The sequence below is a fragment of the Pleurodeles waltl genome, chromosome 4_1, assembly GCF_031143425.1.
Source record: "Pleurodeles waltl isolate 20211129_DDA chromosome 4_1, aPleWal1.hap1.20221129, whole genome shotgun sequence".
Classification (NCBI taxonomy): domain Eukaryota; kingdom Metazoa; phylum Chordata; class Amphibia; order Caudata; family Salamandridae; genus Pleurodeles; species Pleurodeles waltl.
The window spans coordinates 748,918,430-748,935,781 of NC_090442.1; the positions used below are offsets into that span (position 1 = coordinate 748,918,430).

A 17,352-nucleotide genomic window follows, 5' to 3' on the forward strand; every position below is an offset into this window, starting at 1 on the left:
GAATACTGGGAAGTTTGGTATCAAACTTCTCAGAATAATAAATCCACACTGATGCCAGTGTTGGATTTATTAAAAAAATGCACAATGTATTTTACCCAATTGAAAAGTGCAGGACTGACTGGTCTGTGCCAGCCTGCTGCTGACAGATGAGTTTCTGACCCCATGGGGCGAGGGCCTTTGTGCCCTCTGAGGCCAGAAACAAAGCCTGCTCTGGGTGGAGGTGCTTAACACCTCCCCCCTGCAGGAACTGTATCACCTAGCAGTGAGCCTCAAAGGCTCAAGCTTCGTGTTACAATGCCCCAGGGTACTCCAGCTAGTTGAGATGCCCGCCTCCTGGACACAGTCCCCACTTTTGGCGGCAAGTCCAAGGGAGATAATGAAAAAAACAAGGAGGAGTCACCCACCAGTCAGGACAGCCCCCAAGGTGTCCTGAGCTGAGGTGACACCTGCCTTTAGAAATCCTCCATCTTGATTTTGGAGGATTCCCCCAATAGGATTAGGGATGTGCCCCTCTCCCCACAGGGATGAGGCACAAAGAGGCTGTAGCCACCCTGAAGGACAGTAGCCATTGGCTACTGCCCTCCCAGATCTAAACACACCCCTAAATACAGTATTTAGGGGCTCCCCAGATCCCAGGAAATCAGATTCCTGCAACCTGAAGAAACAAGAAAGACTGCTGACCTACAAGCCTGCAGTGAAGGAGGAAGACGGCAACTGCTTTGGCCCCAGCCCTACCAGCCTGTCTCCAACTTAGAAACCCTGCACCAGCGACGCATCTGACAGGGACCAGCGACCTCTGAAGCCTCAGAGGACTGCCCTGGACTAAAGGACCAAGAAACTCCTGTGAACAGCGGCCCTGTTCAAAACCAGCTACTTATTTTCAACAAAGAAGCAACTTCCAAAGACTTCACGTTTCCCGCCGGAAGCGTGAGACTTCTCACACTGCACCAGACACCCCCGGCTCGACCTGCAGAAAACCAACACCTCAGGGAAGACTCCCCGGCGACTGCGAGCCCGTGAGTAACCAGAGACGAGCCTCCTGAGCCCCCACAGCAACACCTGCAGAGAGAATCCAGAAGGCTCCCCGACCGTGACTGCCTGTAACAAGGGACCCGACGCCTGGAACCAACACTGAACCCGCAGCCCCCAGGACCTGAAGGAACCGAACTCCAGTGTAAGAGTGACCCCCAGGTGACCCTCTGCCTAGCCCAGGTGGTGGCTGTTCCGAGAAGCCCCCCCCCCCCCCCCCCCCGTGCCTGCCTGCAACGCTAAAGTGATCCCCGGGTCTCTCTATTGTTTTCAATCTAAAACCTGACGCCTGCTTTGCTCACTGCACCCGGCGGCCCCTGTACCGCTGAGGGTGTACTTTGTGTGCCTTCTCGTGTCCCCCCCCCTACCCCGCCCCCCTCCAACCCCCCTGGTGCTCTACAAACCCCCCTGGTGTGCCCCCGAGAAAGCAGGTACTTACCTGCTGGCAGACTGGAACCGGAGCACCCCTGTTCCCAATAGGTGCCTATGTGTTTTGGGCACCTCTTTGACCTCTGCACCTGACCGGCCCTGAGCTGCTGGTGTGGTAACTTTAGGGTTGCCTTGAACCCCCAACGGTGGGCTGCCTATGCCCCAAACTTGAGACTTGTAAGTGTTTTACCTTCAAAACTAACCTTTACTTGCCTCTCCCAGGAACTGTTGATTTTTGCACTGTGTCCACTTTGAAAATAGCTTATTGCCATTTTTACAAAGACTGTACATGATATTGTTTTCATTCAAAGTTCCTAAAGTATCTAAGTGAAGTACCTTACATTTAAAGTATTAACTGTAAATCTTGAACCTGTGGTTCTTAAAATAAACTAAGAAAATATATTTTTCAATATAAAAACCTTTTGGCCTGGAATAAGTCTTTGAGTGTGTGTCCCTCATTTATTGCCTGTGTGTGTACAACAAATGCTTAATTCTACCCTCTGATAAGCCTACTGCTCGACCACACTACCACAAAATAGAGCATTAGAATTATCTACTTTTGCCACTATCAACCTCTAAGAGGAACCCTTGGACTCTGTGCACGCTATTTCTTACTTTGAAATAGTATATACAGAGCCAACTTCCTACAGGTATACTGCACCCGCACCCGCAGCCCCCAGGCCTTTGAGAACCCAACCACGGGTGCAGCATATTTCAGCAGGCAGCCCTCCTAATTGTCCAGCCTGTGGTTTCCTGAACCAACCCCCTTTACCCAGCCTGCAGCATCTAAGTGAACCCCAGTGTCCCCGCATAGAAAAGCATTGGGAGCCCGATGCTCTGTTTGCACCCTGCAGCCGGCCACCTCATTGCTGCTGAGGGTGTGTGTTTGGTGCCTACTTGTGGCTACCCCCCTCCCTGTGCTCCTCTAAACCCTCCAGGTCTGCCCTCCGAAGACATGGGTACTTACTTGCCAGCAGATCTGAAATGAGTGCCCCCAGTCTCCATAGGGGCCCATGTTAAATTTTCCTCAGCTTTGACTTCTGCACCCGCTGGTCCCGTGTTGCTGGTGGTGGGTGTTTGGGGTTAACTTGAACCCCAACCTGTGGACTTCCTAACTCCCGCAGAGGGGAACTATAAGGCATGTACTTACCTGTAAATCGTACTAACTTTTCTTCCCCCCAAGAAGTGTTTCCGAAAATTGCAGTGTCAACTTTTAAAACATATAATTGCCAAAATTTCAAAAACTGTATAACTTATCAATTTCAAACAAAGTACTGTTGATATGTGTGAAATACGAATCTATTGAAGTACGTACTTGGAACTTGAATCTTCTAGTTCTAGAAATAAATTAAGAAAATATATTTTTGCTATATAAAAACAATTGGTCTGGAATTAAGTCATTGTGTGCTTCTTCTATTGTCTGTGTGTGTACAACAAATGTTTTGAGGTACCCTCTGATAAGCCTAACATCTCGACCACACTACCACAAAAGAGAGCATTAGTATTATCTACTTTAGCCTTTGTTAAGCCTCTGGGGAACCCCTGGACTCTGTGCACACTGTCTCATTTTGATATACTTTATACAGAGCCAGCTTCCTACACATGGTTGTTACGATAACTACCTAGTGACTACTGAAACCAATTCTGCAAACTACAGTTTTAATGGCACCAAACAGCACTGCATGTTTTGGCTACCCAGTAGCCTTTGTCAAGTAACAGGGTACTTCCAAACACCTCCAATATAACCCTGGATGTTTGTTAAACATAAAAAACATACTATGGTGCTAGCCCTGAAAGCTAAAAGAAAATGCCATCCATGGAAATGAAAGAAGAAACACTGAGTTATTTGATGTATAGGAGTGAACCTCATTTATGATACTGGACTTTCTGGTACTTGTATTCAAGTGAGTGGATGTTCACAATCAAGAATGTTATTTTGTTATTGACATTCGGTGGAATTGTTAGGATATTTTCAAATGCTTCTTCTTTCATTGGCCAACTGTCCATTTATACATACATTTTTAACCTTGATTTCTCAAGAACTATCAAACGGATTTACATCAAATCACAAAAGCACACATTTTGGGTAAAGGTCTAGCTTTCTGTCAAATTTGGTTAAATTCTGTTCAGCCATGTGGGTTGTAGTGCTATTCAAAAATGCCTATGGAAGTTGTATGGGGAAATTGCATTTTGGGACCCACTTTTTTTCTCAGCTCCCCCTTGACTGATTCAAGTGAACGTTTCAAGGAAGTAGCTGAGGTAGATGAATATTTTTTTTTTCATTGTGTGACGATATGTCAAATGGCGCCAAAGTTATTAGCAAACAAAAAAATCCATTTCCTATGGTAACTAGGCCCAAACTAGTGGCGACCACCATGTCTCTGTGTGTGTGTGTGTGTGTGTGTGTATATATATATATATATATATATATATATATCTCGGGGGTTCTCCCCTACGGCAGAGGAGCATCACTATCCCAAACCCAGCCAACATCAGCAGCTGCGAAACGTTTACTATAAAACGATAATAAGCTATGTTTATTATTGTTATATAGTAAAAGGGGCGGGGCAATGGGGCAGTGACGGAGGAGGAGTGCACAACACTTAGGGGGTCATTCCAAGTTTGGCGGGCGGCGGTTGCCGCCCGCCAAACTTCCCCCGTCAGAAGACCGCGGGGGCCATTTCGACTTTCCCGCTGGGCCGGCGGGCGCCCGCCAAGGGAGCACCCGCCGGCCCAGCAGGAAAGGCCCTGCAACACATGAGCCGGCTCCGAATGGAGCCGGCGGTGTTGCAGGGGTGCGACGGGTGCAGTTGCACCCGTCGCGATTTTCACTGTCTGCCAAGCAGACAGTGAAAATCATGCTGGGGCCCTGTTAGGGGGCCCCACGACACCAGTTCCCGCCATCCTGTTCCTGGCGGTAAAAACCGCCAGAAACAGGATGGCGGGAAGGGGGTCAGAATCTCCATGGCGGCGCTGCAAGCAGCGCCGCCATGGAGATTCAGCCCAGCCTGGGGTAATCCGGCGGGAAACCGCCGGATCCCCTTTTCTGACCGCGGCTTTACCGCCGCGGTCCGAATGGGCAGGAAAGCACCGCCAGCCTGTTGGCGGTGCTTTCCGTCGGTCACGGCCCTGGCGGTTTTTACCGCCAGGGTCGGCATGACCCCCTTAGTGTGCTTGTATGTTTGGCCGGCTATCTCTGGCCGGCCAAGCACCCATGCACACTGGGCTCTCTCCAACCCAGCAATGTGTTGCCGGCAGTGCCAGGTTAGAAACAGCAGACAGACTCTCACACTGTCTCGGAGCTCCCTGGTTGGGCGATTCGTCGAATCCTAACGCTGCTTTCATGCTGCCAGCATGGAAAGTTGCAGCCTCCATTTTCTTTCTCACATTTGCAGTGGGCGGGGGTTTATGGGTTGGGGGACAGAGACAATAAAAAACTAACATAATAGGTCATGATGCTGGTATCCTAATCCCATAGGACAGATGGAGAGGTCCCTCTGGGGCCAAAAAAAAAAAAAAATGGACCCCTTTTTTTCCCCAGCAGATCCACTACAGGGCTTAGAGTGACACCCCAAGCACCCTACCCCTTTCTCAACTCCCAGTGTAAATCCGCAGTGGATCTGTGGATCCAAAGCACACTTTAAAAAAAATACACCTATTAACACACTTTTGGGTGCATGAGGAGGGTTTGGGCGGCAGCAGTTGTATTAAAGGACGATATTTATAAATTACTTTAGATTTTTTGAAAAACGTAAAAATGTGCAGGTAAAACGTCAGCATAACTACCTCTGCTTTTCTCAGTGAATTTTATATATATTTGCTACTGGGTAGTTAGTTAGGTCAGAGTTTCCACAGAAGTGTCTTGTTTTCCTGTGAATTTTGCATTGTTTGACAAATCCGTATGAAAATTTGAAAAAAATAAAGTTCATTCACCTCAGCTCCTTCGTGGAAAGTTTTGCACTGATGCATCAAGTGGGGATGGGAGGTTCAGGAAAGAGGTGGTGATGTGGGTCCCAAACGTGAAATTTCCCATGCTAGTTCCCACAGGAAACGCTTCTCTCTAATGTAGAATAAAAAATTGCTGAACCAATTACACCAAACTTATCAGGTTAGAACTTTACTCATAGTGTTTTTGTGATCTGGTAATAAGCCACTCACCTCCTTTCAAGAAATTAGTGTTGAAAGAGGGGCTTGGCTTGGGCATGAAAGGGATAAATAGGTATATCTGATAAAGACTTCTAGTTGCAGATTCCTTACCTTAGAATTTTCCCCCAGGCATCAGACTGGATCCGGAGATTTTTCTTCGAGCAATACCCTTGTGCGTCAGTAGGTGGTGTCGGTCAACTCTGTAGGTGTCGTGATCGCCATGATGATGTCGGGAGTAGTACATAGACTCCGCCCTCGCGCAGTGATGTCAGTTTTTATTTCCGTGCCACGCGCTGATCCGGAGAGAGCTACCCTAGGCTATTTTTGGGTCGCATTCAACCGTTTTGTCGAACTTTTTTGGTGCAACACTTGGTGAGTCGAGGATGTCCCCGAAGACCAGCCGTGTGAGGACTGTCATCAGATGATGTCGTGACGGATCCTCATCGCATTTACCTGTGGTGCCTCGAGCGCGACCACGACCCGAAGTCGTGCTCGGAGTGTCGGGCAGTGCATCCGAAGGCTTTGAGGGAGCGGTCCCTAAAGCTGATGGCGGCCCAGCACTGGTCTCTGTAGGTCCCAGTCTCACTCGAGAGGAAGGTCTCGAGATCGGTCGCAGAGCCATCACCACTCGTCTTCTTCGAAGTCCTCGGGTCAAGGTAAGAAGTCGAAGAAGTCCCATTACTCTCAGACTTCACCCCGTCGCTCGGCCGACGCGATGCGGGACAAGCTGCCACGCACTAGGACTCCGTCCTCGAAGCCTACTTCGGAGTCGACTCCGCGCTTCCCCGAGTTTCCCGGAGCTGGAGCGACCCCCGCCCAACTGTTTTACGAGGCCATGCGCCTCATCTTTGGGCGTGCCAACCCCGATACGGTGCATTCATGCACTAGGGGCTTGGCTGAGGGGACTTCAGATTCCGCACCGGTGGCTTCGGCCCCGGACACCGAGGTCGCCTCCGGATCTGTGTGCGGATCTGCACTGACGCATGTCGCATAATTGAGACCTTCCCCGGCGCCGGGTCTATTATCGACGCTCCCGACGTCGGTAGTGCCCACTATCGACGTAGACCCAATTCTCATACCCGACGACTGAGTCGGAGCGGCGTCAGCCGACACCGCCATCGGCTTCGGTGGGCCCTATTCGCCCGAGGTCGGATTCTGACCCATTTCCCTATGGGTACGAATACGGGGAGGAATTGAAGGGGTCCCTGGACCCTTATGAATACCAGGAAGACCCTACTATAGACTGGGCACAGGACTTGGGCGAAGCCAGTGGTCTGGATACTTCTCCTGACGCTGGCATGCTGTCTCCTCCTACCGTGACTACGGCGGAAGGAGCTACCTATAGTATGGTGGTTAGTAGAGCGGCTGAGGTCCTTGGCCTTGAGCTACCTACTGTTGAAGACAGGTCTAATCTCCTGATAGAGGTGCTTCAGCCTGGGGCTTCTACGTCAGAACCCCTTCTTCCATTTAATGAGGCCCTCACTGATGTCCTTTTGGGTACATGGTCCAAACCCAACACAGGGGCTCCTGTGAACAAGACTATCTCTCACCGGCATCGGCCTGCGCCAAACGACCCAATGTTCCTGTCCCAATATCCTACGCCTGAGAGTCTTGTAATCCAGGCGTCCACTTCTTCTGGCGTGTTCCCTTCCGCACCCCCGGATAGGGAATCCAAAAGGATGGAACAATTTGGTAAGAAGTTGTTTTCTTCCTCCAGCCTCGCACTGCGGTCCGTGAGCACTGCATGTCTTTTGGGCCGTTATTCCTACTCACTGTGGGATACGGTTACGCAAGTCCTGCCGCAGATACCGGAGGAGGCCCATGCTATCGTGTCCCAAGCAGTGAAAGATGGGAGAGACGCGGCAAAGTTCACAATCCGTTGTGGGCTGGATACGACTGACTCTCTGGGCAGATCGGTTGTGATGACAGTGGCCTTACGGCACAATGCCTGGTTACGTACTTCTGGCTTCTCGGGGGATGTCCGACAGTCACTCATGGACATGCCCTCTGATGGCACCCGTCTCTTCGGAGGCAAAGCAGACTCTGCCTTGGAGAGATTCAAGGATTCCCGGGCTCTGGCTCGGTCCCTTGGCCTTTCCTCCGTCACACGCCCCCCACAGTCCGCTTTTCGTCCCTTTCGTGGCCACCGAAGGGGCGCCCTGTCGCGTCCTCAACCCAGCCACTGGGCCATGCACGCTGGACAGCCTATGCGTGGCCGTGGGCACGGATTCCCACGTGGCCGTGGGACAGGGAACCAGAGGTCTGTCCAGTCCACCTATGCCCCCGCTGCAGCCTCCAAACCTTCCTAGTCCGTCCCCTCACTCCCATCCAGTTGGTGGCAGAATCCGCCATCACCTGCCCCACTGGGAACATATAACCACGGACGGGTGGGTTTTGCAAATAATTCGGAAGGGCTACTCCCTCCCTTTCAAATCTGCACCACCACACATGCCACCATCCTTCCGTCACCGTCCGGAGGATCATTTGGTGCTTCTCAGCCAGAAAGTTGTGGCTCTCTTGGCCAAGGGAGCTATAGAAAAGGTCCCTGTGCCAGAAGTAGGTCATGGTTGTTATTCCAGCTACTTTCTGATACCGAAGGAGGACAAAGGCTTGCGTCCTATCCTAGATCTTCGGGACCTGAACTACTTCCTCAAGAAGAAGTTAAAAATGCTCACCCTGGCTCATGTTCTGTCTGCCTTGGACCCAAGAGACTGGATGGTAGCGTTGGACTTGCAGGATGCTTATTTCCACATCCCCATCCTTCCTGCCCACAGACGTTACCTACGATTTGTGGTAGGTCACGAGCACTTTCAGTTTACCGTGCTCCCTTTCGGCCTTACCAGTGCCCCGCGGGTGTTCACGAAAGTGATGGCAGTGGCTGCAACTCATCTGCGCAGGATAGGGGTCTCAGTCTTCCCCTACCTAGATGACTGGCTGTTGAAGGCACCTCCGCCCCTGACAGTGGTCTCCCACCTTCAGACTACGGCGGACCTCCTGCAGCAGCTGCGGTTCACTATCAACGTGCCGAAGTCACACCTGACTCCCTCTCAGATGCCCCCTTTCATCGGAGCTGTTCTGGACACAGTGCTGTTTCGGGCTAATCCTCCCAAAAAGCAAGTCCAATACATTCAGGCTATGATTCCAATCTTTCAGCCTTGGTCTTGGGTTTCGGTGAGACTGACTCTGAGGCTGCTGGGCCTCTTGGCCTCCTGCATCCTGCTAGTAACACATGCCAGGTGGCGCATGTGAGCTGTGCAGTGGGACTTGAAGTTCCAGTGGGCGCAGCATCAGGGGAATCTCTCCGACATGGTCCAGATCTCAGAGGGGACTGCGAAAGACCTGTAGTGGTGGCTTTCGAATCCCAATTGGGTCAATGGCAGATCCCGCTCCCTTCCCCAGATCTCTCTATAGTGACAGATGCGTCGCTTCTGGGTTGGGGCGGCCACATGGGAGAGGCGGAGATCAGAGGCCTCTGGTCTCCGGCGGAGTCGGGACTCCACATAAATATGCTGGAGCTCCGAGCGATCAGACTTGCGTTGAAAGCATTCCCTCCCTCTCTCAAAGGGAAAGTGGTACAGGTGTTCACGGACAACACTACCGCCATGTGGTACTCCAACAAACAAGGCGGGTAGGGTCCTGGACTCTTTGCCAGGAGGCACTACGTCTCTGGACATGGCTGGAACATCAGGGCATTACCCTGATGGTTCAACATCTGGCGGGCTCTCTCTCAACGCCAGAGCAGATGAACACAGCCGCTGACGCACTGTCGATCACAAATGGCATCTCCATCCAGAGGTGGCGCAAGGTCTCTTTCTCAAGTGGGGAGAGCCTTGGTTAGATCTGTTTGCCTCCGCAGAGAACGTGCAATGTCAGCTATTTTGCGTGTTGGAGTTTCCAAGGCGGCACTCGCTTGGAGACACTTTTTGTCTCGAGTGGAACTCCGGCCTCCTTTATGCCTTCCCGCCTATCCCTCTTCTGCCCAGACTTCTCCAGAAAATCAAGTACGACCGGGCCCAAGTTATCTTGGGGGCTCCAGACTGGGCTCGAAGAGTGTGGTATTCAGAGCCATTGAGCATGTCCATCGATCCTCCACTCAGACTGCCTCTTCGGGCGGATCTTCTGTCGCAGCAGCAGGGGACGGTCCTCCACCCAAACGTGTCCAACCTCCACCTTCCTGCGTGGATATTGAGCGGCAACAGTTGACAGCATTTGCCCTTCCACCCGAAGTCTGCAATGTTATCTTGGCAGCCAGGTGTCCCTCGACTAAAACTGTATACACCTGACGTTGGAATAAATTTGTGGCATGGTGCACCAACAAATCTGTTGACCCCCTTTCTGAGGTTCTTCTGTTCACTCTTTCTTTAGCCCAGCAGGGCTCTGCATTGGGCACCCTTAAAGGGTATCTGTCTGCCATTTCCGCCTTTCTTAGGCTTCCTGATCAGCCCTCACTCTTTAAATCTCCTCTCCTGAGTAGGTTATTAAAGGGGCTCACCCACTTATTTCCTCCCACTCCCTTCATCATGCCTCAGTGGGATCTTAATCTTGTACTTACTTACTTGATGTGTACCCCCTTTGAGCCAATGCATAATTGTCCCTTGCGGCTCCTCCCCTTCAGAACTGTCTTTCTCATGGGTATCACTTCTGCTCGCAGGGTGAGTGAGCTTCAGGCCCTTTCTTCAAAGCCTCCATACTTGTCTGTGCACCCTGACAAAGTGGTGTTACGCACTAGAGCTTCCTTCCTTCCTAAGGTGGTTACACCATTTCATGTAGGCCAGTCCATCACTTTGCCTGCCTTCTGCACACCCCCACATCCTTTCCATGAGGAGGAGAGACTCCACCGTCTGGACCAAAAAAGAGCGTTGGCGTTCTATCTCAATCGTACTAAAGACTTCCGGGTGGACGATCAACTCTTTGTTGGACATGTGGGTGCGAAGCAAGGGAAGGCGGTGCAGAAGCGTACCATCTCTCGATGGGTGCTTCTTTGCATCAAAATGTGCTACGCTTTGGAAAAAAGCAACCTCCTGTCGGCTTGCGGGCTCATTCTACCAGAACCACTGCTGCATCCACTGCGTTAGCACGCGGAGTTCCTGTCCTGGATATCTGTCAGGCAGCTACGTCGGCATCCCTGCACACGTTTGCTAAGCATTACTGCCTGGATAGTCAGGTCCGTCGGGACTGCTACTTTGGTTGTTCGGTCCTGCAGGACTTTCTAGTATGATCTTAGTTCGCAGCCCACCACCGAGGATGGCATTGCTTGGGTAACTATTCTAAGGTAAGGAATCTGCAACTAGAAGTCTCTATCAGATGTACAAGTTACTTACCTTTGGTAACAAAATATCTGGTAGAGATATATTCTAGTTGCAGATTCCTTACAGCCCACCCATCCTCACCGCTTGCGAACTGATTTCTAGGGACAGGGATTCCTCCTTTGAGGTCCTTCGCCCTGGCGCACCAATCTCAGTGTTCTTAGCGGCTCTGGCGTGGAAAGTCGTTAAAAGAAACTGACGTCACTGCGCGAGGGCGGCGTCTATGTACTACTCCCACTGTCATCACGGCGACCACGATGCCACCTACTGACGTGCAAGGGTATTGCTGAAGAAAAAATCTCCGGATCCAGTCTGACGCCTGGGGGAAAATTCTAAGGTAAGGAATCTGCAACTAGAATATGTCTACCAGATATTTTGTTACCGAAGGTAAGTAACTTGTACATTTAGACTGCTGGTGTCCAGATGTGTTCCGATTGACCAATTTAAAGAGGGCTAGTTAATCCCGATAGGCTGGCCACAAAATAAACATGTTTTGGCAGCCATTGCAAGACTTGTGGGGGTGGGTCACGGTTCCAATTGAAAGGCATTGTAGTAAATACCTGTTTTTGAGGGTCATGCACAGCAAAACATTGTGTAATAAATGATGTTGGTCACTGTATAAATCCTTTCTTGGTGATAGTCTAATTTTAGGAATTTTGACAAGTTCTTGGGTGATTTTACTCTGCAAAAAATGCTGACCTTTTGCTGGGATTTGATGATCCATGTTAGAGAGAAAACGGTTTTCACTCTTTTCACTCACTTTTTGATAGAGAAGATGCTTCAGGAGCTAAAATTGGAGCACATTTTCCTTACGTTCACGCTATCTTCATCAGCCATGTGAGAATAAAGTCTGGTATTGGGAGTAAAACGTACTCCCAACATCAGCAGCAGTCTGTCAGTTGATTTTCCAGTGTTGTACTGCAACTTCACAGTGTATTCTAATGAACAGCTATAGTGCTAATATTCTGTATTCAAGACAGTTAGAGCACTCCTGAATGTGATTTTTTTTGGGGAATGTGAGCTGTTGAATTCAAAGCTTTTTCTGAGGCCAGGCTGAAGTAAATGAGCATTGCAAAGTTAATGCATGCATTAAACCAAAAGGATAAAAATGAGAGGGGAGGTGTGGGTTAGTAATTTGAGGCATAATATGTGTTAGAGGGGCTAAAATAGTTGGAGGGAGATAAGTGTAGCATCCTCTTTCCACATCTGTTTACTCAGGCTACCCATCATTTCAGTCGCCCAACAGCAGCCTATTTTAAAATAGTTAGATAATTTTGTGTGTGTGTGTTTACTGAAACAGTCAAATGTTAAAGTGGCATTAAAGTTGGGCGCTAAGTTATTAAATGAATTTAGGTTGATAAGCAGTGCATGGTGGATGTGCAAGGTATAGTTAGTTCACTAAACGAGAACTAGTGTAGTTCAATGATTTTTTTTTTTCCTTACTTTGTCATGTCTCATTCCAACACCTATTTCCGTTCCACCGATAGATCAGTTTTCTAGACTAGGAGTTTAAATGAAGGCCAATGCTAAACCAGGTTTGTCACGGTCATTATGAACAATTATTTGCTTTGTAAGCTCCAAAATAACCGAATTTATAAGATTTGATAGGGATTTGTTGATGAGCAAGTTACTTTGTGGAATTAAAGCTCTTTGTTGCCACAAACTTGTATTCTAATTTTCTGTCATATAGTTATGGGCGGTTGTCATAGATCTGGGCCACAAACTTGCTTTAAATAATTCTAGGCAGCTTTAAGCATTTTTTATAGTTGCACACTTGATCCAGGGGACCTGACCTTCTAAATCCTATCTTCTCTCAATGCAGGTATCGAGCAAGAGTGGAAAAAATCGAATCTCCTTCCAAAGTCCACGTGCTCTACATAGATTACGGCAATGTGAGTATTTCCAGGAAGTCCTAGGTAAAGCTGGTTAGCGCTGATTCTGATGAAAAGGTCCTTGGGTAGCTCTCAATTCCCACATGTGATACTATTTTAAAACTTTCTTTATAGCTTCCTGCAATTTCTCCTGATGGGAAGCTAGAGTAAACTGTCAAGTGACTTACAAAAGTTTTTCAGTTGACTAAACAAGAGTTCCTATTCATCTCCCCTCACTTGTCAATCAGGCTTGGGTCATGGGTTTCCTTGAGGGGGAAATGGTTTTGTGTTTAACTGAGCTGTTCTGTCTAATTGTCTTATCTGTTTACCTTTTTGTTTTTTTGTATGTAACACAAATACATGGAAAGTTTGCTCTTCTGTTATCCTTCCGTTGGATCAAAGTACGTCTAGAAATTCCCAATAAAATAACCTGTTTTGCACTGGTTGAGGGTGTATTTTCCCAGGAATTTACGTTTCATTTAGCTCTTTCTATTACTTGAACAGATGTGGTTTGGGATTGTGTGTAAAATGCTTGAACACTTAACTAATGTAACAACAGTGTCATAAGTAAGGTCAAAAAGCACTGACTGGGATAGCCGTTCCTGTGTTAGGAATGAGTTCCTAGTCCAGTTGGTCTCGAGTTTGAGGGCCACTTCTTCGATACACTGCAGAATAATCTCTGTAGGTGATCCAGGGAAATAAGTTAGGGTGGGGACTAGGTTTCCTCGGGCGTCAATACATCAGCTGTGTTCGCACCTCGGACGTGCGAAGAGCGTGTTGAACCAAGCGTCGTCCCCCCACCCACCCAGCGTGCAGCAGTTTTGCAACTGCATGGCTCCTCTTTTGAATTTGTCAAAAACTGCTAATTTCTCACCAAGACTTGTGAAACCCTTTTGTATATTACCGCCTCCGAGCACCCCCAACTCCGTCCTCGTGCAGCTTCTCTATTGTTTGTGAATGGAATCGTTCCTATGAACCTGAATGACAGCTACACGAAAGCACTCTCCGACCGTTCCCAGCCCATTCCTTTGACGTGCAGCCTATCATTGCCTCATAGCCACTCATTACCTCTTCAAGAAGAGCCTGGTGTTTACCCCTCTACCTCAGGGCGGCCGCCATGACGGAACACGGCGCGCGGAGATTGAATTCCCATGTTAGGTTGAGAGCAGAACATGCTTCTCTAAATGGAGCGAGCCTGGCGTCTTGTAATGCTGCTCATCCTTGTCCGTCGGTGAAAAGTACATCTTTTTTTCTAGTTGTCATCAAGCATTGTTTACATCTCAGTACAGCTGAGGACTAAGTGAATGTCATGCGTGTATCTTTCTCGCATTCACAACTTAGGGGTTTGTTGTTACTCGACGCTGCTGCTCTCTGTTTTAAGGAAGCTGGGATGAATTGTTCAAAGCTGACCCCCAGATCTAGGCCTCTCTGGAGGATGTGCGAAGATGTGTTTGTGTTAATGTATGTACGGGAGGACTCCAGTTTTAAAATGGTACAAAAGTAGAATGGCACGGCCTCAGAATGTCGCATTGTGCTGCGTAATTTACTTTTAATTTTTGTTTAGCTTTACCACATAGTTTGCTGCTGCATTGTCTGGTGGCCCTGCGGTGTAATGAATATGTGCGCTCACAGGCGTGTGTTCTCGAAATCTGTTTTATTTTAACCTGAGTCTAAGATCTTTGAGGCGCTTTACTAGTATCACCTTCAACAACAATGGTCATTTGAAATTACAGTTTGCTTTGTTGTGATGTGCAAGTGTATTGGAGATAGATACTGTAAATTAGGGCTGATGTGAATTAATTATTTGAAGGTTTACCAGATCAAAGTACTAGGTCTTTCTTGAATGTTTGGGTGAAATATGATTTTGTGGCTTTAAAAGGCACACGTTTGGTTTTGACGGGAGCATGCCACATTCAGGCTCTTGCTGTTGCATAAGGATAAGTCAAGCTCCATATATCCCCTTCTCGAGCTCTTGACCTGCATCGGGTCTGTTGGCAGTCTACTGTGGGTCACTGGATGCCAAGGGCTGCCTTTCCTCCTCCTTAAATATGGTTGAACACTTTTGGTGTCAGCCTCCCTTAAGTGCTTTTGAAGTGTTTAGCATTTGATTGCTAATTGTGTTATGGAGAGTTCTTTGGAATCCTAATTGCAGCTGCTTAATAATGTTGTACTTTCTGAACACCACCTTTGGGATAGGCAATGAAACGAAAGCCACAACACTCTAGAACTGGGGTCTTCAAACTTGGGAACAGCCCCCCAGGGGGGCACCAGGTCCTGACCAAAATGACATTATGCTATCAACAAGGCTTTGTTTTGAATTGAAAAAAATGAGCAGCAGCAAACCACTCTGTAATGGGCAATCACTAACATGTTTTTTCATTTATATCCAAACTGTGGGAGTATGTGTCAAAAGGCAAAGGACTCTAAATACTCTTCAAAACCCCCACCCCACTTCTAATAATCATGCTGTGAATATTTTTGCTCATTAGTAGGGCCTGCCTGACCAGAATAGTATGCTAGGCATTATGTATTTGATTGCATTTTTAAAACAGTAACAGTGTAACTGCAATGTTTAAGTGTAGACATATTTAAATATTGTCAATTTCATAGAATAATTGTGAAAAATACAGATTGGGGTCCACAATGATTTTTTTCCCACTGGAAGACATTAAAAGTTTTGAAGATCACTGCTCTAGAAGTAAGTTTAGGTGGACTTGCTTCTACCTGTAGAGTTGACTTGAGTAGTTGAACTTGATGAGACCCCATTTCTACACATGATTGGTTTGGTATATGGCCCCCTATTACTTAACTTGATGTCTGCAATTTAGACGTTCAGCAGATTAACTGTGCTGTAAATGTAATACTGGCAGGGAGACATTGGCAGTGGTACTGCTGGTGCATCAGCCATGCCCTGCATTTCCTTGTTGAGGACATTGCCATACATTGTGTTGCTGTAGGGCATAGTTCCCTTCACTTCTTTTGTGGTATCTCTTTCTACCAATGTGTTGGAGATCAACACCAACCCTTTTCTCTGGTCTTTGATTAGGGGAACTCTTGCTCTTTTGTATATTTTAGGCCAGGAGTCTCTGACCTTTTCTGTAATCAGAGCTACTTATGTTCTATGAAAATCACACTGAGCTATTCATATTATTAGTGTTGTACATTTTTGTATGGGAGTTCTAAAATGTTAACTTTGAGCTGTTAACATTGAAAAGAAATATCAGGTTTACATTAGGGGAAGTTGGGAGTGGAATAAAATAACTAAATTATTCTGAGACTTGGTATTGTGGATCATTCAGTGCCCACAAAACATGTTGGATAGTACTTCTCCTAAAGATGCTATTGTAGGTTTCCCATAACTTCTCAATCTTCTGTGCCTGCTTTAGTCGCTGATGGGGTTGTGAATAGCTAGAAAGCACCAATGTACATGAACCACTTCACTGACACAGATCAGAGTTACTCTGTGTCCTGGTGACTTTGAAGTGGGAATAATCACCATTGATTGTATTCTTGAGTTTGAGTGGCAGAAGGCCCCTACTTGCATCTCCATGTCTTACTCCGATTTCTGTTGGATTTTATGGGGCCAGGGCTCATGCTTATTGCTGTGCACCACAGAGCTCGAAGGCAGGAGAAGTCAATGGGTATATATATATATGTATGTTTTTAACTCTGCCTGCTGAGCCATTGAAACAGTTAAGGGAACACACTCCATGCAAAAAAAAAAATATATATAGCACATTCGCTGCGTCTATTGTGGAGACAGGTGCTCAGAGTGGACCAACTTTTCGAAAGTAATCAAGAGCTGTCCCCCCTTCATCGTAAAGCCGACACTTCTCCATAGATCACATTGTCCTGACATGACGTCAGCCTGCAGTAATCTCATTAAATGTGCTAATCTCCTCCGTGGGTGAAAGTGTTATTTTTAGATCTTTATTTTCTTGATATATGTACTAAATGTATTCTGTTTGAGAGGCACTGTTAATTCATCAAATGCTGCTTCTCCTCCTCCCAGGACATAATTTGAGCTATTATGATCACAAAGTGCTTGCTAAGGCAGATATTACAAAAGTATTTCTGAACTATATGTCCTATATGGCTTGTTCCATAAATGTGCAAAGGACGTTGGCTGGCAGCCTGAGATTCCAGTACATTCTGTGTTGATGATGCTTATCTTTATAGTGCATGACGCTGACTTCCTATTAGTTGTACAACATAGATGAACCCCTTTGCTAACTGGAACACTGTGCTCCACTAGCCAATAGTAGTTCCATGTAGGAGCGTAAAGTCCAATTCCCTCCTAACTTCTAAGGTCTACTAAGCAGTGAAGAGGGGGTGTTATGAAGACTGATGAAACACCTACCGTCTCAACCCAAACTATTATGAACTAACTGCTTAACCTCACACGTGCACCAAACTAAGCCTATTCTAATACATATGATATACTCCTTCACTAATACTAGTAGATTCCTCTATAATCTTTCATTTGGTGACATACAGTGAATTTGGAAGCACAAGTAACTTGAATGACACCCCCCCAAGAAAATAAGAGAGTGGGCCCTTATTTTATCAAG

The 17,352-nt window shown here is 47.5% G+C and overlaps 1 protein-coding gene across 1 annotated transcript in view; it reads left to right on the forward strand.

The window, feature by feature from the left end:
- The window catches only part of SND1 (staphylococcal nuclease and tudor domain containing 1), a 1,722,638-nt gene that overhangs the window by 1,601,445 nt on the left and 103,841 nt on the right, over nt 1-17,352 (forward strand). The window contains exon 20 of the mRNA XM_069229374.1: nt 12,733-12,802. Within this exon, the coding sequence (XP_069085475.1) occupies nt 12,733-12,802 (70 nt within the window). The remainder of the gene's footprint in view (nt 1-12,732; nt 12,803-17,352) is intronic.